Here is a 23,172-nt window from a genome sequence, read left to right as displayed (position 1 = left end):
ATAGAAAATATAATCATTACTTCTTTACTTCCCCGTACAGAATCGCGTCATTTCAATAAAATAACGTGATAATAAATTCTTGTTTGCCATGCACACGATTTGTCACACTTATCGGATCTACCCATGACGTCACGGTTAAACTCGTTATCACAGTCATCAAACCAGAGACGATTTGATGGATAGAAGAGATATAGAAGGTAGAAAGAGACAGAAGCGTGAATGATTAAAAAGTAAACAGAAAGAAGTTGCGCAAGTAGAGATTGAATCGTTTGGGATTATCGTGTTCCACGATTGATTAAAATTTAACCGTGAAAAATGAACGGATTTGATGGAGGAAATCGTGCGAAAGGGTACGAAGTTTTAAATAATGTAAAACATAAAGAGAGATTGTCAACGGGGCAACGAAGGTAATAACGGTGAGCCGATAAAGCATAACGAGCCGTGCTCCAACTGGCTGCTTCCCCTTTTCCAATTTTTCAATTTCCATTTTACGTTTCCCGCCACGTTTTCCGCGCGAGAGAGCACGAAAAAAATCTGCAAAGCGGCTCTCAAATTGCCCCGGCGGAAACTGGGAAAGTGAGTCATATTTCCATGTATGCGAAAGACCCCTTCCAGATTGTATGAACGGAAATATCTTAGGACGTATGTACAATCGAGGGCAATGTAGGTTTTCTTTGGGTGAGTGTAGGGGGAAGACCAAATTCCTATGTGCAAATTGGAAAAATTATTACATTCACAAATTTCCAATTATCTAGTATTTTAAGTTATAAAATTTCCAAATTTGAAATTCTCCAATTCCCAAATTTCCATGTTGTCAAATTCCTAAACCCGTAATTTTCTGATACACTAAATTTCTAAATTTCTGAATCTCTTAACCTCCAAATCTCTAAATTGCCAAATTTCTGAATCTCCAGATCACTAAACCTCCCAATTCCTAAATCTTGGAATCTCTGAACCTTAAATTCTCAAATTCCCTAGTTTTCCAAGTCCCTAATTCTCTAAATCACCAAAGTCTCAAGTCTCCAAATCCCTAAATCCCCAATTCTCTAAATCACTAAACTCTCAAGTCCCCAAATCCCTAGACTCCAAATCCCCAATTCTCCAAACCACCAAACTCTCAAGTCTCCAAATCCCTAGACTCCAAATCCCCAATTCTCCAAACCACCAAATTCTCAAGTCTTCAAATCCCTAGACCCAAAATCCTCAATTCTCCAAACCACCAAACTCTCAACTTTCCAAATCCCCAAATCCCCAATTCTCTAAATCACCAAACTCTCAAGTCTCCAACTCTCTAAGTCCCAAATCCTCAAATCCCAATTTTCTAAAATTCTGAATTTAAAAACTCCTCAGACTAGCATAATAAAATTTTCCTAGATCGCCATTTTCCCTAGGAAGGTCCACCATGCTCGCCACTGTACACGAGCCTGTGATGAGAGACATTTACCAACAGTATGCACATTCAACATTTATATGTATGTTATGCTTCGAAAGTATAGCAAATGTAGCATATGTGTCTGTGTGTATATGCAAACATCAAGTAATGTTACAAATTGAAGATACAACTTCAAAACTCGAGCGATATAATTATTTCGGTTTTGAAGAGGAATGTAGAATGTGAAGTGTCTGGTGAATGTCAGGAAAGTCTCAAGAAACATTCTTTCCTGAGGCAAATGTGTAAACACATATGTATGTGTATTTAACATTGAATAAAATTAAAAGAATAAAATCAGTATTTTATTTTTGGCATACATTTATTGTATTTTTGTAGCAAAACAGGTGGAATAAGAAATTATGAAAGTTGACAATTATGACAATCACATGTACACAGAGATATTCAAGCATACCGTCACACAGCATGATACAAGATGATCATTACTGACCCAGTCTCAAGATTTTCCCACACAATGTGTCGGGGTTAAAGATGAACAGATTATTGTGTGGTGCGCCTTTCTGTGAAACTGTTTTAATTATTTCTTGTCCCATAATACCTCCGACTATCGCGCAAACTGGACTAATCTGAGCGTATATGTCACCCCTAAAATTAATTACATAGTTTAATTTAGTAGTGAATTCAAAATTTAATTAATTTATAAAATTTAATAGTCTAATACATACTCTACTAAGTTATTTATTTTATCTTCCAGATCATATTTTTTAATAATTTTGGCAGCTTCTGCCTTGAACTCCTCAGAACCTCTTTCACTAGGTAATGGATCTTTGTTATACTTCTCGCGATAATTAAGCATTACTGAAAATAGAAATATACAGACTCAACATTTTTCATGTTTGTTGGTTTTAAAGTATTTGTCTATACACTTACTTAACATCATATAATATATCTCTGACTCTTTTGGAAGGGAAGACTTTGGAACATCTAAAATTGATTCAAATGGTACAAATGTATCTTTATGCTTCTCTGTCACAGTTATGTTCTCAAATTTCTCTTTTTCCATAGGTTCACCGGTTTCTGAGAGCTGTATCTTTTTAGTTTGCACCACGTCTCTACAAAGCAAAGATTCCATCTTATACATATTATTACTATTATTCTTCAAAACATATCCAAAGATTCCACTTACTCTGCATATTCATGTACTATTAAATCCGCAAAAGTATAGCCCAAGGTTCCCCACACATCCCCAGCAAAGAATTTTACTTTATACTTTCTGCATAGATCATTAATCCTTTTCAATTGAGTGATGGTACATTGGGTAGCGCAGACAACATCAAAGTTGCTAAAGAAGGTATCTGGTTTATCATCAATGTTTGATGTATCTGCTTCAATTATCACCATTGAATTTAAATTTTTCGCTCTCTGCAGTGACGCTTCAGCTCTCTGTGAACATAATTTGTGTAAAAATCTGCTGAACATATTCTACTTAATTTTTGTACTTACATTTTTTCCAATTAATTCCTTAGGTGCTAAAAACTGAGAAGAACGATCCTCTGCAGTTACATTTCTGTGGTCTAAAAATGTGACAGCTTTAACACCAGCTAGAATAATATCTTTCGCTATTTCAGCTCCAAAACCATTTAGGCCTATCAATAAAACCCTAGCTTCCCTCAAGCTGCAAATATATGAACATACGCATTAGTTTCAGCCTTGATAAATCCAATATTCATATTGTACTACTTGTGCAGATTATTTATATTACTTTCTTTCATTTCTGCATAGATACAGATTGTCATTCGAATACCGCTAATATTATAGGTTAAGATACACTATACTTGCCGCTTCTGTGATTCTAAACCCCATAGCCGGATTTGTCTATCATATAACTCAGCTTCGTGATCTGTTAGTTCCATACTTTTATTATTATCTTCAACCATTCTCAATACTTTATTTAATACTTGAGAAAACTACTACCGCCAAAATTTATTCTGAATTTTACCGACACTATTAGTGAATGATACAGTGAAACGAACTGAGGACCTCATACGGTAAAATTGAGAAACTCTGGAACAGGATTGGGAATCCTTGTCTTTTTTATAAGTTTTGAAAGCTAAATTGCAAACTTGTGGGGTTGACTACATTACATTAGTATATAAAGAATATTTGGGAAAAGAAAGCAAGAGGAAATATTACTTCTTCATCTCGAAATCTTTAAACAACGAAATTGCTGGCATCCTCGTCTCTCCTCGCGGGAGAGACAAGGATTCCCCATTCAGTTTCCCAGTTTTACCGTGTGAGGTCTCTAATCCATTCAATAATACAGTGTAGCCAATCAACAATATACAAATTCGAATATACATAACAAATGAAGACAAATGGGCAATAAACAAAATATAATATTGAACACAAATGATTAATATGAAAGACTGTTTTATTACTTCTATATGTTAGGCATTTAACAAAGTAATCAAATAATAATGTAGCTGATAGAATATGATTATGTTGGCGAAACTGTGGATTAAATGACTGGGGGCGTTGAAAGTTCTTGACAATTATTATGTGTGTGAATTGTATGTTTGTTTGAAATGTTTCATTTGAAACAAATTAGAAGACACCTGTCCAAATGTCAACACATGGCTTGACAAGGCACTGCTTGTCAACAACGAAAGTACAAAAATCTTGCAAGTGCAATTTCCAAGATTTAGGTTAAGTAGGCAATGAACAAATGTAACAATCATGTTAAGTTAATGTGATGTTTCCACAAACTATTGAGATTTTTAAAAGTATTTGCGTTGCACAGAACTGTGGGATAGTAAGTGTTATTTGATTTATGGTTTACTGTACAATAATAACATTCTCCACAATAATTAATCACAAACAAAACCACATTGTTCATGTTATCTCCCTTGAATGTATTATAAACTGTAACAAATGTGTTTCCAAGTATACATCAGTGGCTTAATGCACAAATATTATATATCCACTTTTTGTATTTTTATAGAAAACAAGTTTATATAGTATGAAGCAACAGATAAATATTTGTGGAATGAGCCACTGATATACAATCATGAAACACGAACATTCATTATGTATTGTTGTAATAAATTGTATTTAAAAAATGTGTAATTATAGTTTAAAGATGTTGTTATGTTTTGTCACGTTTTATGAGAAATGAATTTGTACGCGATAGCAAAGTTTATATTAAATACAAATCTAAAGCCATTACAATTAATACATGGAAATAATTATTTTTAAAAGTACACAGATAAAAAGTGCAATCAGAGGTGTTTCTGCAGCTTATCAATGACATTATGATCTGTGTGTTGTGAAAGTTGACCTATGAAAAAAATATATTGATTAAAAAGAAATAATGCTGACCTTCTTGGCTATCATAATAACCAAGTCTACACATTAACTCAATATTATAATATATGTCCAATCCATATCACTTGTACTTGTCATATATTTGTAATACACTTAACACTTTACATGTATCATTAACTACTGTATTAAAATAAAATAATACCATGTAAATATGTATAAATAATAATAATTCTTATAGAAAAATAGATATATGAATTACCAAATATAATGAAAATCTACTGCAAAAGATATGAATATGCCTGAAGAAGAATATGTGGAAAAAACATTTGTATATAAATTTCCAACATGCACCACAAATGAAGAATATGTTCTGGAAATACCGTTAAAAATACCATACTATGGTTCTATCAAAGAACTCATGCATCGTATAATGTCATCATTTAAACTGCCATGTTATGTGGAATCAGATTTATTAGCACAATTGGAAAGTACCATTAAAATATTAACCATAGAATTTTATGATGAAAAAGCAGAAAAGGCTCTTGAGAATGCAAAATCAGAGACCCTAGACATTGAAGAGATAATAAAAGGTTGGGAAAAAGTTTATAAACAAAAGACAGTAGAGTATGCTGATCCTATTGGCACAACTGACGAGGAATTATTTGCTGCTGCGTATCACAGATTAGTGCATTCCCCATCATTAGAACCTATTCTTCAGGCAGAGCATAAATTTGGAAGAGATGTTACTGAAGTCATTCAAATGAGAGATACACATTATGAACAACTTACACAAAAGTAAGTACATATTAATTCCTAATTATATTATAATAATATATCGTGCATCTCCAGTTAAACTTACTAATCTATACCTAAGCTATTTGTTGTGTCATGATTTTTGTGCATGCTTAAGACGTAATAAACCTGCTTCAAAAATTTTTCCTCATACTTTGTTTTCCTTATATTGTACCACAAAAGAAAGGTCTACAGAACATTTGGGATGTAGAGTCAATACATGTAACACAAATTATCATTTGCATTGACCTTTCTACACAGATTATCAGTAACCTGAATATAATGCTGATTACTGTGATCATGTTTATGGTTCAACCGTTTAATCCCTGTTCATTAAGCAATTACAATTTCTAAAGGACTTTACACTTTCCTCCTTTTTTGGAATGAAATCAATTAACCCGTCGATATTTTAAGAACACACGAGAAACAAAGAAGATAATTAATTGAATTCCAGACAAACTGAGGAAATGCGGGTCGCCGTCGAAGCTCTCGAGGCCGGTTCTACCGAAAAATCCATAAACGAGATGGCAGGACGTCATTTTGAGGAACAAAGTTTATTGCAAGGTCACTGGGGATCAAGAGTTGACGCTTTGAAATTGGAACAAAAAAGACAGTATCGTAACTGGATCATGAGATTACTAGAAGAACAACAAACCAACATGCCGCCAACGCCAGTGTACGTTTATTTTTAATGAAACAAACATCAGTACCACGAATATGATAATTATATATCATGTGACTATTAGGGGTTCTCCGATGCTTTCGATGCCACCGTTGCGTCCAGCCTTAGACAATTTTGTTCATAGCGAGGAGAAAAACACGGCTGATTATCCTATCTTGGAAGAAAGTTTTACCATCCATTTAGGCTCTCAAATGAAACAGATGCACAATATACGTATATTGACTGGAGATGTGTTGGATTTTTGTAGAACAAAGAAGAGCGAATCTGGGTGGGTTGATTAGATGTATATCGCCAACTACGGTAGAGCTTCATTTATCTATATATGTTTAAAGATAAGGTGATTATAGATAACTAGGTGATGATAATCTGAGAACAAAATTTTATTTTATTTTTCAATTTATATAATTTTATTCGGTGGTAGAATTTTATATTAGCCTGGACCTATTTTTTAAAAATTGTATCAATGATATCCTGTACAAATTTTCTATAATTCAGTAGCAGCTTCAGTAAACTTTCATTAGCATAAATAGAGCTCTACCGTATTTTGCGTAGAATCAAATAAGAATGTTTAATTTTTTGTTGCAAATAGAATGGATCCCACGCCTCAAAGGCTACAGACAGCTCTAGGATTATACTCTAATGATTTATGTGGTTTAGTATTATTGAACGACAATCATTTAGGAACTTATTCGGGAATAACGAAAGAATTATGTTCGATATGTCAATTAACGACGGAGTTTCATTTTCCGCCAATTGATGAACAATTGGAAAAAATTCGTGAAGATGTGAAGGACGCGGTTGCTTGGAGGCAAGCGCATCACAAAGAAGGAAACGAGTCACAAGTACGAAGAGATTAATTAAAATATTAATGTTAAAATTGTAGCTAACATTTGTTATTTTACAGTCGAAAAAGTCGACCACCAGCAAGAGTTTGCAAACGGGCGACGTTTATATTACAAGGCATTCAAATTTAGCACAAGTCCACGTAATTTTCCATATGGTAGTGAACGATTCGTTGCGATCTGGTGAGTAATGAGTAAATTTTTTGCGAGCGATCGATTCTTCACACTGATTATTTTTGTGTAAATTACAGGCGATATCAATTCGAGACACCCAGTTATTTTAGGATTACGAAATATTTTGAAAACTGCTTGTTGCAACGATGTAACCACGCTGACCATTCCTGTGTTGCTCGTTCACGAAATGACGGAGGTACGATTCTACTAATAAAAATCAAATTTTATTTATTTACTACTGTATTCTATAATTAATCCTCTGTATGTATGCTTTAGGAAATGACTGTGGCTTGGTGTACAAAGAGAGCAGAGCTAGTTTTCAAATGCGTGAAAGGTTTCATGATAGAAATGGCTTCATGGGGTGGCGCAGAATTGAAGAATCTGCAATTCCTTGTACCAAAGGTAATTGCTTAAATTAAATTACATTAAAGATACTGTAAAAATGATTATACCTGTTTCTTCATCTCATACATTTTTATTACTGAGTATTTATATCTATTAAATTATTTCTTTGTATTTAATTCTTGCAGGGAATGTCTGAAGAAGTATTTGGCACACTAGCCACGATGTTACCAAGCATATTCCGAGTATCAAATCCATTAGTATTCAAAGCTACCAGCACACCTCAGACTCCGAAAAAGTGAACGATCATCTTGCCACTGTTATCGTAAACGCGTTAAAAATATTAAAATAATGTTACTATGTATCACGTATCTCCGACCGCAATCGTTCGCCGCGGGCGCGAACGCGATACCATTCTGTTAATAAACGTCTGATTATTGAACTACGTTGTTTACGTTACTGTCATACGATTTATTTTTTAATAACTGATAGTGTACCAGTGATGAGCAAAAGACTGCAAGAGCGTACACAGACAGTTGTACACTGTCACACATACCGGTGTTTGTGAAGTGTTTGGGCACTAAATCTGCCCATCACTAGTTTACACAATTAACATCAATCACGAATTGCAAACTATTAGATTTATCTGTGTCACTAATGTTCTACTATAGATAAATTATATTAAATATGCACGGGGTAACTTTTGTACTTGTTAAAGACACAACAACTACTGTGTTAAGAATCTTTTCTTACTCTTTTCTCTTCTTATATTATATTACAAAAGAAAGGTCAAGATCTACACTTTATATTATGTGTATATCAAATCATATAGCACAATTTATCGCTTGCATTGACCTTTCTACATAGATTATCAGTAGCCTCAATATAATGAACCGATTATGCTCATAAGTCAGTGATCGTGCTTATAGTTCCATTGTTTAATTCTCTTTCATTGAACAATTATTATTTTCAAAGAATTTCAACTTTCCTTTACTCCGCCTGCAACGCGTGCAATTGACCTATTATCGTTTTTGCGCCAGAGTTAATTAACCCGTCGTTATTTTAAGAACTGGCGAGAATCAAAGAAACGAATGATAGAGATAGGAATTCACCACCTAATTGTAAGCTCTGGTTTTCATTCGAAAAATCCGTGAAAGAGGACTGCATTGTGATAAATGTTTACTATAAGCTTAAGAGTTAAGAAGATCAGAAAGCTGATAATTCGAAATTGAAGTCGAGAAAATTTGAAAATAGGAGATGATATTTAAATGTCTGACAGACACTTAAATTATTTAAATTTATTACAGACATTTAAATTTATCACAAGTTGAAGTAATTTTCCATGTGGTAGAGAGTGATTTGTTGTGATTTGCGAGTAATAAATATTTTTCTGCGAGCAATCGATTCTTCACGCCGATAAGAATTTTTACGTAAACTACGAGCGATATTAATTTGAGGCGCCTGTCAGATATAGAAATTTGACATATCCATATTTTTAAGACCCTTAATTATTTTTGTAATTTTCCAAGTTTTCGTATTTTTTCATTTTTAGTTCTTAAATTTTTAAATTGGTGAGTTTTTACATTGATAAATTTTCAAATTGGCGAGTTTCTAGATTGATAAATTTTTAAATTGGGAAGTTTCTAAATTGATAAATTTTCAAATTACAAATTTTCAAATTTCTAAATTTCTAAATTTCCAAATTACCACATTTTCAAATTTCCAAATTTCCAAATAACCAAATTTCCAAATTTCCAAATTACCATATTTCCAAATTACAAATTTTCAAATTTCTAAATTTCTAAATTTCCAAATTTCCAAATTTCCAAATTTCTAAATTTCCAAATTTCCAAATTTCCAGATTTCCAAATTTCCAAATTACCACATTTTCAAATTTCCAAATTTCCAAATAACCAAATTTCTAAATTTCCAAATTTCCAAATTTCCAAATTACCAAATTACAAACTTTCAAATATCTATATGACCGAATTTCCAAATTTTCAAATTTCTATATGATCGAATTTCTAAATTTCTAAATTTCCAAATTTCCAAATTTCCAAATTACCAAATTACAAACTTTCAAATATCTATATGACCGAATTTCCAAATTTTCAAATTTCTATATGATCGAATTTCTAAATTTCTAAATTTCCAAATTTCCAAATTTCCAAATTACCAAGTTACCAAATTTTCAAATTTCTATATGACCGAATTTCAAAATTTCCAAATCCCTCATTTTCCAAAATTTCTATGTTACTACTTCTATAAGCTATCAACCGCATTTTTGACTTTCTAAATTTCTAAATGTGGTGCTTTCCGATTTCTAAATTTCCAAGTTGTCAATGTCAAAAATTTCTAAATTTCCAAATCCTCAAATTGTCTAATCTCCAAACTCTTAAATTAAAAAATCGAAAACATCAGTAACTCAGTAACATCAGTACTCTTCCTATTCAACCCTCAATAATTTCTCCCAAAATACACCCTTAGTGTTTCTCATATTACATTAATTTTTTGTATAAAAATTAATCATTTGGTATTAATGGAATAGTCATTTTTTTTTATAAAAATTAATGACTATTCCATTAATGCCAAATGAAACAACACTCATTTAATCTAAAATTTTTTACAACAGTTTAAATTGAACGTCTATATTCTAATTATATATTTAGTAAACTACATCTTAACTATATCCATATTCAATTTTGATTCTATTCAATAAACTATATTTTACGACTATACTCAATCAAACCCTGACTAATCACTGATCAATTAACATTAACCAAGAATGGCCACAGTCCGCCCGCTAAGGGTCGGTGCATAAAGTTGCAATCATGCATCGTGGGCGGAGACTACAGCTAGATGCTTCAAGTCTCGTTTATCGCGACCAGCTGTTTTTTATTTTCCAATCGTGGAAGTTCAACAGATACATTTAAACGTTTCCGTCGACTGCATAATAATTTGTCGTGCATCGCACTCGAGCGTGGTGCAAGGTGCCAGCAGTGATTGTCGGACTTATCCGACATTTTTTTATTCTCGTTTCGTTAATAACGCCCGTCGAGTTTCACGAGACGTCTAGCGATATCTCGGTGCGAACATAAATTAATTGAAAAAATACGTGGCGATTAAAACGTGGCTCACCGGGGGAAAAAAGTAAACAGAAAGTAGAATATACGTGCGGATACGTAATCTCGGTTTATCGAAAAAGTGGTGCGTTAGCCTCGCGGGTTCTGAACTGGCCGGGAATGGATTAACTCGGTGCCCGCCTCGCGAACCATTTTGTTCAATTTTTTCGCCATTTCGCGTCCAGTTGGTGTGCTACGCGAGTCACCGTACGCAGGTGTCTAATAAGTGCACGATCCTGGACCGTTTCTAACAAAGGACTGTACAAAGAAATTTAAATAATAAAATAATCAATTTTAAAAATAAAATAAATCTTCAGGAAGAAAATTAATTTGAGGAAGAAAATAAATTAAAAAAGAAAATTGTACAAGTGTGACCTCACGGAAGATCCAAGAATAAAATAGTGTTCAAAGTATCATACTTTAAATTTCTGATTGTATAGTAAATCGTGAGCAAAGTTTAGTTGTCCTGAAGAGATTACAATTAGCTCCAACGGAAGTGTCAAGGATAGAGCATCGAGTGAACGAAAAATCATCAGGGTTGAGAAGAATAAAAAGAGAAGATCAGAAACGATCGAGTAACTGCACAAGAATGCTGAGGCTCCTGCTCCCCTCTTAATTCGGCATTGTAATCGTAAGCAGAGTATGCTGCGAATGATTTCGGTGCCATTCCATTGGATCGTTGTGTGAGAAGCATAGTTCAAACTAGACGCTCTCATCGACATTGTGTCGCGTTTATTACTGTGACTGATAATAAGCTACCTGGACAATGTGGTCATCAACGATCGCGATATTCGTTTTTATCGTTGCCTCCATCGCGGCGAAGACGGTGGGTTATGAGAAATATTGTCCGAAAATTTTGGGGAATTTTTGTGATATTTTTTTTTTAATTTACAAACTTTCAAACATAGGAATACGTAAATCATCAAGTTTATTGTTTTCGTAATATATTTTTGAAATTGTTATTTTTCAAATTTACAAATGTCTGAAACTTTGTTTTTGAATCACCATATTTCCAAATTTGAAAGTTCTTGAAATCCTCAAATCTCCAAATCATCAACTTACTAAATTACCAAAGTTGCAAACCTTTAAGTCCCAAATCTCCAAGTCTCTGAATCTCCAAATTTCCAAACACTTACAATCAATCTCAAAATCTACAAATCTCTAAATCTATATATACCAAAATCCCAAAATCTCAAAATCCCAATATTTCTAAATACCAATCTTCCTAAATCCCAACATCCCTAAATACTAATATCCCTAAATTCTAACATCCCTAAATACCAATATCCCTAAATTCCAACATCCTTAAATACCAATATCCCCAAATCCCTAAATCCCTAAATCCCTGAAACCCTAAATCCCTAAATCCCTAAATCCCTAAATCCCTAAATCCCTAAATCCCTAAATCCCTAAATCCCTAAATCCCTAAATCCCTGAAACCCTAAATCCCTAAATCCCTAAATCCCTAAATCCTTAAATCTCCAAATCTCTAAATTTCCAAAGTCTATTGCATTGAAATACTAAATCCTTCAAACTATTAAATTTTTCAGATTCTCAAACTTCTGAAATTCTCAAGTTCTAATATTCTTAACTTCCCAACTCTTCAAATTCCAAAGCCCCTGTTTCAAATCGAATTTCGAGAATTTCCTCATTTCCTACGCTACAGTATGGCGTCCCTCGAAGCGCGCGAAGAATTCGTATTTTCTCCCCCTATGTACCAATCTTGATCTATCCATTATTCACCTCAGTTTATACTTAATTTCATCCTTATTCCGTAGTAATTAATTTCTAATTCTAATCCCAATTTTATAAAATAAATAAATGTTCCTATGGACTCACCTCTGCGTTTCAGCTGGACCTCTCAAACCGCGGAATGAAGAAAGAAGAATTCTTCGTGAAGTTACAGCAACAGGTCAGCCTAGCAGACATCCATGAGCTGATCCTCCGAGGGAACGAGTTCGACAGTTTCCTAGATTGTTCCACAAACCTCGAAAGTCTGCATGTACTAGATCTATCGCAGAATCATCTGCAGAAATTCTTCTTCCTCTGCAAGGACGAGTACAATTTGCAAGTGTTGAATGTCAGTCACAACAAGCTGGAGTACATAGACGACAATGCCTTCAACGACCGAATCCCGAAGCTCAAAAAGCTGGATGTCTCGTGGAATAGGTTATCGGTCGTTAACGAGACTATGTTCCAATATTTCAGAGTAATTACCGTTTGAGTCCTATGAAACACGAAAAGAAAAATTAAGAAACTTGGAGTTTAAATGAATTTTGGTCTTTTGCAGGTTTTAGAGTATCTCACGTTAGCAAACAATCCGATCTACGATGGGATTCACGAGAACGCGTTCTGGAACCTAACGTCGCTGCAATATTTAAACCTGAGCAACGTGTCGATATCCCACTTCACTTCGGACATGTTCAAAACGTTAAACAACTTATCCGTCCTAGATTTATCGCAGAATCCCATGAGTACGGTTCCGTTGTTACCGGTTAGCTTGAAAGTGCTCGACTTATCCAGCACGTACGTGTCGAGTTTAAGGGGTGTCTATTTACCCCAGTTACGTGAACTGAGATTAAACAACATGCAAGAACTCAGGGAACTGTCTTTAAATGATCTCGAAAATTTGACCAGTCTGGAAGTGCTTTCCTTAGACGGTTCAAAGAAACTGATACACCTGAAACTGTTTCCGTACAACGCGTACCTGTTGCCACGACTGCAACGCCTTTCTGTCAACGACAGCTCTTTGACGACTCTGGACTACAGTCTGATATCGATAATAAAGAAAACACCGACTTTGAGTCTGGCAAATAATCCCTGGAACTGCGACTGTAGGATGCTGTGGATAAATGTGTCGAATGTCACCAGGTCACTTAGCCGGGAGATCAAGTAAGTGAAGCACGAGTGATTATGGTGGACGCTGGTTTAATGCATGTGCGCTTAATGCATGATACTATCGTTCGTATATATTATTAACATATGAGTGCCATCTCACAGTCTCTTAGCATGTCACATTTAATCAATAAAAAAAGGATTTATGAAAATATTGGATGTGTCATAAGAGTTTGTTCAATATATTTTTAGACAGGTGGTTAAAGCTTCTCGTGCATTAATCGAGCGCATACTATTAGTAGAAAGCAGTCGGTCATTTAAGAAAGCTTGAATGAAGGGCTCACAGATGTCTCCACTTGCCTGAACTAGTTGAAGTTAAACCTTTGGAAATTGTTTGAATTCTAGTTTAGTACGCTCTTGATATATGGTCGTTGCATGGGTTTTCATGTTGTGACACTTTCTTATAATGCATTGGAATCGACATGCATGAACGTTACACGTTAAGTCGCCACGCGTTCTATTACCATGTGTTGAGTTCATTGTATTTTGTTGTATTAGCAAGTATTGAAAGTATATGATACGGTGAAGTATGATACGCTGTGTTATTATACATTGTATGGTTGTATGTTGTATTGTCACACTTTCTATATATTAACAGTCTATCGTGTCATTGTATAACCACGTATACACCTGATGAATATTTCGTGTTAAACCACATGTTACACTGCCACGTGTTTTATTACCAAAAGTCTGTACAATATTGTAGTACCACGTGTTCAGTTACCACGCGTTTATTTACAGAGCGTTCAATTATAAGACGTTCAACTATCACGCGTTCAGTCACAAAGTATTGAATTACCACGTATTCAGTCACAAAGCGTTCAACTACCACTCGTACAATCACAGAACGTTCAATTATTACATGATCGATCGCAAAGTGTTCAATTACCACACGTTCAGTCACAAAGCGTTCAACTATCGCGCATTCAGTCACAAAGCATTCAATTACCACGCGTTCACTTATCACGCGTTCAGTCACACAGCGTTCAATTATCACGCGTTTAGTTTCAACGCATTTAATTATCATCCACAACTTTTATTGTGAAATGCATTCCTATGAATTATGTCACAACGTGTTCCATTACTATGTATTCTATTATCACAGATTATATTACACGTTGTATTACCATGTGCTGAATTACCACGTGTTCAATCATCATGCGTTGTATAACCAGGTGCTACGGAGACCTCGGTCGATATACACACTTGTTCATCAAAGGTTGTCGTCAATATATCATAGTTGTAAAAGATCAATTTCATATTTCTATACAACCAATACGTTGGAAATATATTGAGGAGGCAATTAATGTAATCACCAAATGAATTGATAAAAACCACGATATCAACAAAAAAAGTATTTTTAACCTTCGTATACATTTCATGTTCTCCAACATATAAAATAAATAATTATAATTCACATTTTTTATTAACAAATATTTAACTTATACAAGTAACTGTAGTTTTCCAATAAACATTGACAATACTTTTTAATATTATTAATAAATATTATGAACTTCGAAACGTCCAATAATTTCTTTCTCAAAATTTCGTTCAGACACGTGTTATATCGCAGTACAATACGGCGTCCCACCAGATGGCGCTGCACGTCTACACATTAGATCGCCTCGAATTACATCTCCGAATTACAAAGTCCACCAAGGTTACCTCAATAATTAAGTCGATCTCCGATAAACTTTTTCACCTAAAACTCACCATTAATGTGATATCAGAATGTTCTCCGCTCTCGATTTTAATAACACCTTTACACAAAGTAAGCTCCCTAATTAGGAGCTGGAACAAAGACTCGCTTATTAATTTCTTAATCTCGCGTTTCCAGATGCCATACACCAGACAGACATTTCGACAAGAGACTGAGCGAGATACCAGATTACGAGCTGGAGTGCGACGACGAGGCGTCGCTGTTCCAACCAGTTCTTTGGACTTGCATTTTGATACTTCTCGTGGCTATCATCCTGGCGATGGGTTTCTTCCTGCTGAGACGACCGCTCGGCCGTTGGGACATCCGAAGAAAAAACAGGGACACGGTCACTTATAAGAATGTGGACGAGTCTAACAACGATATGGTGAGAATTCTGGCGGTCAACGATGCGATTGAGCGCAACGACGAATAAGCGGAGGCGCTTCGCAGAATTAGAGTACTAGAAACGTATTACAATTAGAGTAAGTCGAACGGGACGTTCGATCAGATTCGAATTTCGCGCCAAGTCGTAGGTACATTGTATAGGACGCTTCAAAATTGGGGATGAATCAAATAACGATTGCATCTTTTGTTGTAAGATTTGTTGCAAGGTTTGTTGAAGTTTGTTGTAAGATGTTGGTAGAATTAATATTATTCGAGGTGAGATGGAGCCTGTATCGTTGACTCTTGAGATTTTCAAGTTTTCAGGATTCATTCAAGGTTTTGATTTTCTAAACTGCCAAGGAAATAGAATTCCTACATTTTTAAGCTTGTGAATTTCTAAATTTCCAAAACAACGAATTTTACAAATTTTTAGGCTTCGGATCAAATTCCCGAAATACTACATTTTTAAATTACACAAAATTCCATATCTACCAGTTCCTAATTTTTCAAATAGTAAATTTCCAAATCTATAAATTGGCAAATTCTCAAATCTCCAAATTTAAAAACTCTATATTTCAAATTTCCAAATACCTGAAATCCTCAAATTTCAGAGACCCCAATTCTCAAGTTTTCAAATCCCCCAAAACCCCAAAATTTGAAGGACCCAAATTCTCAAATTCCCAAATTCTTCAAATCCCAAAATTTCAAAGACCCCAAATCTTGAATTCCCAAATCCCTCAAATCCCAAAATTTCAAAGACTCCAAATTCTCAAATTCCCAAATCCCTCAAATCCCAAAATTTCAAAGACTCCAAATTCTCAAATTCCCAAATCCCTAAAATCCCAAAATTTCAAAGACCCCAAATCTTGAATTCCCAAATCCCTCAAATCCCAAAATTTCAAAGACTCCAAATTCTCAAATTCCCAAATCCCTAAAATCCCAAAATTTCAAAGACCCCAAATCTTGAATTCCCAAATCCCTCAAATCCCAAAATTTCAAAGACTCCAAATTCTCAAATTCCCAAATCCCTAAAATCCCAAAATTTCAAAAACTCCAATTCTTGAATTCCCAAATCCTTCAAACCCTAAAATTTCAAAGGCCCCAAATCTTGAATTCTCAAATTCCTAAAATCTCAAAATTTCAAAGACCCCAAATCTTTAATTCCCGAATCCCTACAACCCCAAAATCTCAAAAACCCCAATTCTTGAATTCCCAAATCTCTAAAATCCCAAAATTTCAAAAACCAAATTCTGAAACCTCCAAATTCCTAAAACCCCATATTTCCAAATTCCCCAATCGAAACCAAATTTCCGAACCAGCAAGGGAGAATACTCTCCGTAGGGATGCTTTCGTAAGAAATAATCAAATTCGCGACAAGATATCTCTTTCAAGGCGTCAAAGTATGGGGCGCGTGTCGTTGACGCCTTGAACTCTCCAGATATCGATATCTCGCGCGAAAAGTCAACGATACGAGAAAAAATGAGCTCCGTTGATTAACTTCGAATCATCCTACATTACGCCTCTAATTTCGAACCGTCCTATACATTCAATCTCCAACGATTAATATATTACTTTATTATTGTCTAACGCCCGATGTCTTCTAACTCCGAAACAGTCTGCGATGTAAACGCATTTAAGCGGCATTGTACAGCGAGAGAACATCAATAGCCTTTATTGAATCGCCACGTGTCGAAACACAGAAAAACGCGTTGTAAACACGGAGGCAACGTTTAGTTACCTCTAGTGCATCCCTTAAACTCGAAACACCATAGCTTCGAGTACTCGAGCATCATCTGGTGTACGCAATAACAATGTGGGACCTCTGTGAATCGAATAAAACGTCTCTTTTTTTTCTTTTCTGTTCTTTCTTTTTGTTGGCAAGTATTGCTTTTTCGAAACCCTTTACTACCTTCATTCGGTGCGGGCACAAAAGGAAATGGATACAAAGCAACCGATGGCTCATTTCCTCTGAAACGATGTCTTGAAATTTCAATCTACGCATCGATGAATATGCGCACCTTTTTAGTTCTATGGGAAATTAATTGAAGTTTTATACTGTGGGCTTCTGAAGAAGGTTTCAAGGATTTCTTTTTGTAGTGAGGGGGTTTAATTAGTTGTGGGGAGTTTCTTTGTACGGTAAGTCTTTTTTGTACTACTAGATTTGTACATTTTCAGGATTATAAATTAGTTGTAAAGTTTATAGGTTTGTAAATTCGTGACTATATTTTAAAATTTATAAATTGTCAAATTTTGGATTTTTTAAATTCTTGTATTCTTATGTTCTGTTTTTTAATCCCCAATTCGCAAATTCCTAAATTATCACAATTTCAAATTTTTTAATTTTTCAATTCTTAAGTTTTTGAATTATCAATTTTTCAAATTTTCAAGTTGTCCAATTCTCTTATTCTAAAATTTCTAAATGCTCAAATTTTTAAGTATTTAACTTCTCAAAATTCAAAATTTCCAAATCCCCAAATTTCCAATTAAGATTCCCACAGTTTAAAATTTCCAACTGTTAAAATTCTCACAGTTCAAAATTTCCAAATCCTTAAATTTTGAAGTATTAAAATTCTCACAGTTCAAAATTTCCAAATTCCCAAATTTTGAAGTATTAAAATTCTCACAGTTCAAAATTTCCAAATTCCCAAATTTCCAATTATTAAGATTCCCACAGTTCAAAATTTCCAACTGTTAAAATTCTCACAGTTCAAAATTTCCAAATCCCCAAATTTCCAAGCATTAAAATTCTTACAGTTCAGAATTTCCAAATCCCCAAATTTCCAACTATCAAAATTCTCACAGTTCAAAATTTCCAAATCCCCAAATTTCCAATTATTAAGATTCCCACAGTTCAAAATTTCCAACTGTTAAAATTCTCACAGTTCAAAATTTCCAAATCCCTAAATTTCCAAATATTAAAATTCTCATAGCTTAGAATTTCCAAATCCCTAAATTTCCAAATATTAAAATTCTCATAGCTTAGAATTTCCAAATCCCCAAATTTCCAAATATTAAAATTCTCATAGCTTAGAATTTCCAAATCCCTAAATTTCCAAATATTAAAATTCTCATAGCTTAGAATTTCCAAATCCCCAAATTTCCAAATATTAAAATTCTCCCAGTTTAAAATTTCCAAATCCCCAAATTTCCAACTATTAAAATTCTCCCAGTTCAAAATTTCCAAAACCTCAAATTTCCAACTCTTCAACTTCTCACAGTTCAAAATTTCCACATTTTCAAATTTTCAACCCCCTATCTTCTACACTCCCAACTTCTAAATTTTCAAGTTCTAACTTTGCAAGAATTGTCAAATTTGCTAATCCCCCAAAATTTCCTTCACAAATTTCCCATATTAAATTAAAATAACTAAACTAACCTAACTAACCTAACCGTCATAAAAGTAGTATAAAACCGCTATTTCTCAAAGCATAGATTCTCGAAGCTTAGATTCGGTGCCACGCGAGAGTTCACCCCGGCGATACGAAAGCAAAGTATGCTCGAAGACGTGTACTTTGTTCGAAAAAGGGAGTGCGATATTGGCGAGGCAGAGGACGAGCAAATGGTGCTATGAAGATCGTCAGTTTCCATGACGTGCACCGTGATCGCGTGCGATGTAGCGATCAGCCTTTGTACCGAAGTATGATCTTCCTACGGGAAGCCTATTGGGTTACGAGAGGAGAGAGCCTTCCATATGGAAGAACACGTTGCAGCAACGAAACTATGGTCAACGAGTAAAATCACGGCGTGTGTCACCAACTCGAACACTTTCGAACGTAATCGCACGATAATCCACGCAAAATAATAACAAATTTTAATATCAATATCGACTCCCTGTTATCCAGTTTTCTGTTGTTGTTCGTCGCTTTTAACCCCTACTTAATCTTTACTGCGCGATAGGTACAATTGTTGTTGAATGAATTTTACCACACATCGTGTTTAATCGTACAACTATAATTATGCGATACGTATTGTTCGATTTTATTGTGAAAAAACGTAATGGATGTAATGTAATTGAAATTTTTTTTTAATTAAGGAGATACTTTTTTGGGTGTTTACGATAAATTGGAGTTTTATGAATTTATGAATTTTATGAATTTTATCGAGGCGATAGTGGAGTGTGAAAACGTGTGCCGATAATTACTGCCACAGTAGAGTACATGTTGTGGGCTTACAGTGGAAAATTCTTGCAATTGATGTATTGGACGAATATTTGTGTTTCAATATTACACGATAATTTTCATCAAGTTTATTATTTTCTAACATTTCAAACTTTATAAACGTTCTTCGTAATTTTTTAAAGTTTATGTATCAAGATTAAAAGTTTCAAAATGTGAAATCTTTGTGAAACTTATCACTGTACATAGCAATGTATAAATACGTATCACTGCGCACCTCTACTGCGCACATGTAGCTATGCGCACCTATACTGCGCACCTGTAATTATGCGCACTTGCACTGCGCATTAACATACTTATGACCCAACGCATAGCATGAAATTTTCAACATCTTGTGAACAGTAAATAAATGTCCTAGAAAGTAAAGTATGTAAAACATGAAATGTCACATATGAAAGTTCAAAATGAACAGCAAGAAATGAAATGTTACATATGAAAGTTAAAAAATAACAGCAAGGAATGAAACGTTATATATGAAAGTTAAAAACCAGCAAGCAGAAATGTACATTTAAAAAGCGAATGATCGAATAAAACCGATATTCCGATATTAACAATCTGCCTTCGTTCCAAATTCTGACACTGGCCGATCCATTTTAATCTATAAATGGATATTCCAAAAGTTTATCTGACTCCGAACGATGATATTTCCAGCGTACATCGAATATTTTTCTCTCCGAGTTTCGATTATTCCTATTTTTTTTTTATTCGTTCTCTAACTCGTTGGAACAACCTCGACAAATTAACGTAAACAATACTACAATGTACGTTTGAACTTTACACGGTGAGACCTTGATTATCTGAACGCGAGTTATCGGAACGTTCGATTATCCGGGCAAATATTGTAAATATGACACAGGCGTGAATATCGTGAAATATTAATAGAATAGTGAATGACAGAAGAACAAAAGAATTCCAACTATCTGGATATTACTATGAATGTTCTTATGTATCTTCGTATGACATTAATTGGATAATTTGTAAATTATGTGACAAGAATATTATCGGGAGAATTAAAAGTATCTGTGACACTTGTGAAAGATTTATGGCGCCATAAATATTTTTTACTGCTTTGAAATATGATAAAAGATAGCAAAGTAATAAATAAAGACAAATGCTTTCGTTTAAGCATTACGTACAAAATTATTTAAAAATGTTGGAAAAATTTGAAGATGGAAGAAAATATAGATAGATAATATATGCAGTGTTTCTATAATATTAATATAGTCAAATTCGTTGAAATAATTGTAATTAAAAATTGGCGTATTATTATGTTGTAGTACTTCAGTAAGTAATATGATCCTAAAAACTGAAAGTTGTTTTTACATTAAATAATTGATACTAACGTCCTTTCCATTTGTTCATATTAAAAAAAAATTCTCTACAACTTGATGTTTCTTTAAAAATAAAGAAAAAAATTATGTGCGTCAAAGAGTGAAATATAAAAATAAAGAATTAATTTATCCTTTGTGTATCTATTTTTAATTTGAGATAAAGTGTATGCCGGTAGCATCGATCTTTTCACGAGGGTTTTCGCGTGAAAATCGAAGAAGAATCGAGGTGCGGGTGGTTCACCGCATGATAGAAGCGAAAGGCAAGACGAGATCGGGGGCCCTGCTCGATTATACCGATCCGCGCTCAATGGAACATTGTGGAACTCCTTTTTGGATATTCCCGGGTCGAGAGCTTTGCACGGGGATAGGATGCTGGAAGTTTTACGTCGCGGATATCGAGTGTCCGTAATTCGAGAGGACCCGTGCGAGCCAATTTGCCGAGCCAACGGAAAAATAATACACCGCCTACCAGCAACGAGGCAGACGTCGCGAGAACGCGGACAAGCGAATTTTAACGGTCAACGTGAAACACGTGGGCAGAGCCCTGGACTCCCCGGCTATATCGGGAATATCGTGTTTCCGGCCAAGCAAACGCGAGATCCTCCCTTAAGACGCCTCGATAGCCCTGCCGATATTTTCGACGGGAAATAAGAAGAAGCTGCGTTCGGGATAGATGATACTGCCAGATAAAACGAACAGATTTTAATCGAGGTGGATTATGTCCTTGGAAATTTATAATCGACCTATGAGGGCTTGAAGGACCAACGCAGAGAAAATTAACAATAACTTGTTCTTTAGTTTGTGTCATGAAACACAAAATTAATGTAATTTTATATCATAAGTAGATCTACTTTAGTTTCGTAAGGTTAGGTCAACTTATGCTTTCTATAGTAAGGTTAGGCCAACTTAAAGCTCTCATGATAAGGTTAGGTCAACTTAAGCTTCTCATAATGTAGTTAGGTCAACTTAAGCTTTCCATAATGAGGTTAGATCAACTTAAGCTTCCTATAATGAAGCTAGGTCAACTTAAAGCTCTCATGATAAGGTTAGGTCAACTTAAGCTTCTCATAATGTAGTTAGGTCAACTTAAGTTTTCCATAATGAGGTTAGATCAACTTAAGCTTCCTATAATGAAGCTAGGTCAACTTAAAGCTCTCATGATAAGGTTAGGTCAACTTAAGCTTCTCATAATGTAGTTAGGTCAACTTAAGTTTTCCATAATGAGGTTAGATCAACTTAAGCTTCCTATAATGAAGCGAGGTCAACTTAAAGCTCTCATGATAAGGTTAGGTCAACTTAAGCTTCTCATAATGTAGTTAGGTCAATTTAAGCTTTCCATAATGAGGTTAGATCAACTTAAGCATCCTATAATGAAGCTAGGTCAACTTAAAGCTCTCATGATAAGGTTAGGTCAACTTAAGCTTCTCATAATGAAGTTAGGTCAACTTAAGCTTCCCATAGTGAGATTAGATCAACTTAACCTTGCTATAATATGGCTAAGTCTACTTAAACTTCACGTGGCGAGGTTATGCCAACTTAAGCTTTCCACAATGAGATTAGATCAACTTAAATTCTCATAGTGAGTTTGGTTAACTTAAGCTCTTATAGTAAGGCTAGATTAACTTGAGCCTCTTAGATCAACTCAAACTTCTCATCATAAAGTTGAATCAACTTAAGCTTCTGACCATAAGGTTAGATCAACCTCTTTCTACAGTAAGACTACATCAACAAAAGTTGCTGGTCATAAGTTTAGGTCATGTTAACCTTCTCATCATAATTACAATTGCAAAGAATCGTTCTACAACAGAACAAGGATTGAAGACCTCTGTTTTTAATTCTGTTCGAAAGAATCACGTGGCTCATTAATCGAATGCGATGGAAGCTCCAGCTTATTCAACACTCGATGAAACGTATTTTCGAAATATCACACTTTCCATTACGATTCGTTAAGCTGATGCTCTTGAATTAACTGAGCTGACCTGCTAATTAACGCACCTTCAATTGTTCACTCGTTTCCTCC

General features: G+C 34.5%; 3 protein-coding genes across 3 annotated transcripts; 2 read left to right on the top strand and 1 right to left on the bottom strand.

Annotated features, from left to right (window-relative positions):
- Positions 1–1,732: 1,732 nt before the first annotated feature.
- On the bottom strand, positions 1,733–3,443 carry Aos1 (SUMO1 activating enzyme subunit 1). Its single transcript, XM_003700812.3, has 6 exons — positions 3,230–3,443; positions 2,894–3,065; positions 2,577–2,833; positions 2,321–2,502; positions 2,116–2,248; positions 1,733–2,035 (listed from the first exon to the last, which is right to left on the bottom strand). Exons 1-6 carry the CDS (start codon positions 3,325–3,327, stop codon positions 1,873–1,875), a joined length of 1,005 nt encoding a protein of 334 aa, XP_003700860.2. The 5' UTR covers positions 3,328–3,443; the 3' UTR covers positions 1,733–1,872.
- A 322-nt stretch (positions 3,444–3,765) lies between these two features.
- On the top strand, positions 3,766–7,988 carry LOC100878623 (FERRY endosomal RAB5 effector complex subunit 3). The gene is made up of 9 exons (XM_003700811.3): positions 3,766–4,202; positions 4,953–5,509; positions 5,961–6,182; positions 6,253–6,456; positions 6,778–7,030; positions 7,093–7,213; positions 7,282–7,400; positions 7,481–7,606; positions 7,735–7,988. The coding sequence occupies exons 2-9, from the start codon at positions 5,004–5,006 to the stop codon at positions 7,846–7,848; spliced, it is 1,665 nt and encodes a 554-aa protein (XP_003700859.1). The 5' UTR covers positions 3,766–4,202; positions 4,953–5,003; the 3' UTR covers positions 7,849–7,988.
- Positions 7,989–10,359: 2,371 nt separating this feature from the next.
- LOC100880106 (trophoblast glycoprotein) lies at positions 10,360–17,500 on the top strand. Its single transcript, XM_012279771.2, has 4 exons — positions 10,360–11,494; positions 12,521–12,877; positions 12,959–13,560; positions 15,401–17,500. Exons 1-4 carry the CDS (start codon positions 11,435–11,437, stop codon positions 15,693–15,695), a joined length of 1,314 nt encoding a protein of 437 aa, XP_012135161.2. The 5' UTR covers positions 10,360–11,434; the 3' UTR covers positions 15,696–17,500.
- The last annotated feature ends 5,672 nt before the right edge of the window (positions 17,501–23,172 follow it).

The sequence above is a fragment of the Megachile rotundata genome, chromosome 12 (assembly GCF_050947335.1).
Source record: "Megachile rotundata isolate GNS110a chromosome 12, iyMegRotu1, whole genome shotgun sequence".
Classification (NCBI taxonomy): domain Eukaryota; kingdom Metazoa; phylum Arthropoda; class Insecta; order Hymenoptera; family Megachilidae; genus Megachile; species Megachile rotundata.
This window is presented reverse-complemented; position numbering and strand designations above follow the sequence as displayed.

Excerpts from the sequence above, each read along its gene's own strand:
- Aos1 (XM_003700812.3), bottom strand. The coding sequence starts at position 3,327 with ATGGTTGAAGATAATAATAAAAGTATGGAACTAACAGATCACGAAGCT. Across the intron at positions 2,834-2,893 it reads AGGAATTAATTGGAAAAAAT|AGAGCTGAAGCGTCACTGCA; the intron begins GTAAGTACAAAA and ends TTATGTTCACAG. Across the intron at positions 2,036-2,115 it reads AAAATAAATAACTTAGTAGA|GGGTGACATATACGCTCAGA; the intron begins GTATGTATTAGA and ends AATTAATTTTAG.
- LOC100880106 (XM_012279771.2), top strand. The coding sequence starts at position 11,435 with ATGTGGTCATCAACGATCGCGATATTCGTTTTTATCGTTGCCTCCATC. Across the intron at positions 12,878-12,958 it reads CTATGTTCCAATATTTCAGA|GTTTTAGAGTATCTCACGTT; the intron begins GTAATTACCGTT and ends GGTCTTTTGCAG. Across the intron at positions 13,561-15,400 it reads TCACTTAGCCGGGAGATCAA|ATGCCATACACCAGACAGAC; the intron begins GTAAGTGAAGCA and ends TCGCGTTTCCAG.
- LOC100878623 (XM_003700811.3), top strand. The coding sequence starts at position 5,004 with ATGAATATGCCTGAAGAAGAATATGTGGAAAAAACATTTGTATATAAA. Across the intron at positions 5,510-5,960 it reads TATGAACAACTTACACAAAA|ACAAACTGAGGAAATGCGGG; the intron begins GTAAGTACATAT and ends ATTGAATTCCAG. Across the intron at positions 7,031-7,092 it reads AAGAAGGAAACGAGTCACAA|TCGAAAAAGTCGACCACCAG; the intron begins GTACGAAGAGAT and ends GTTATTTTACAG.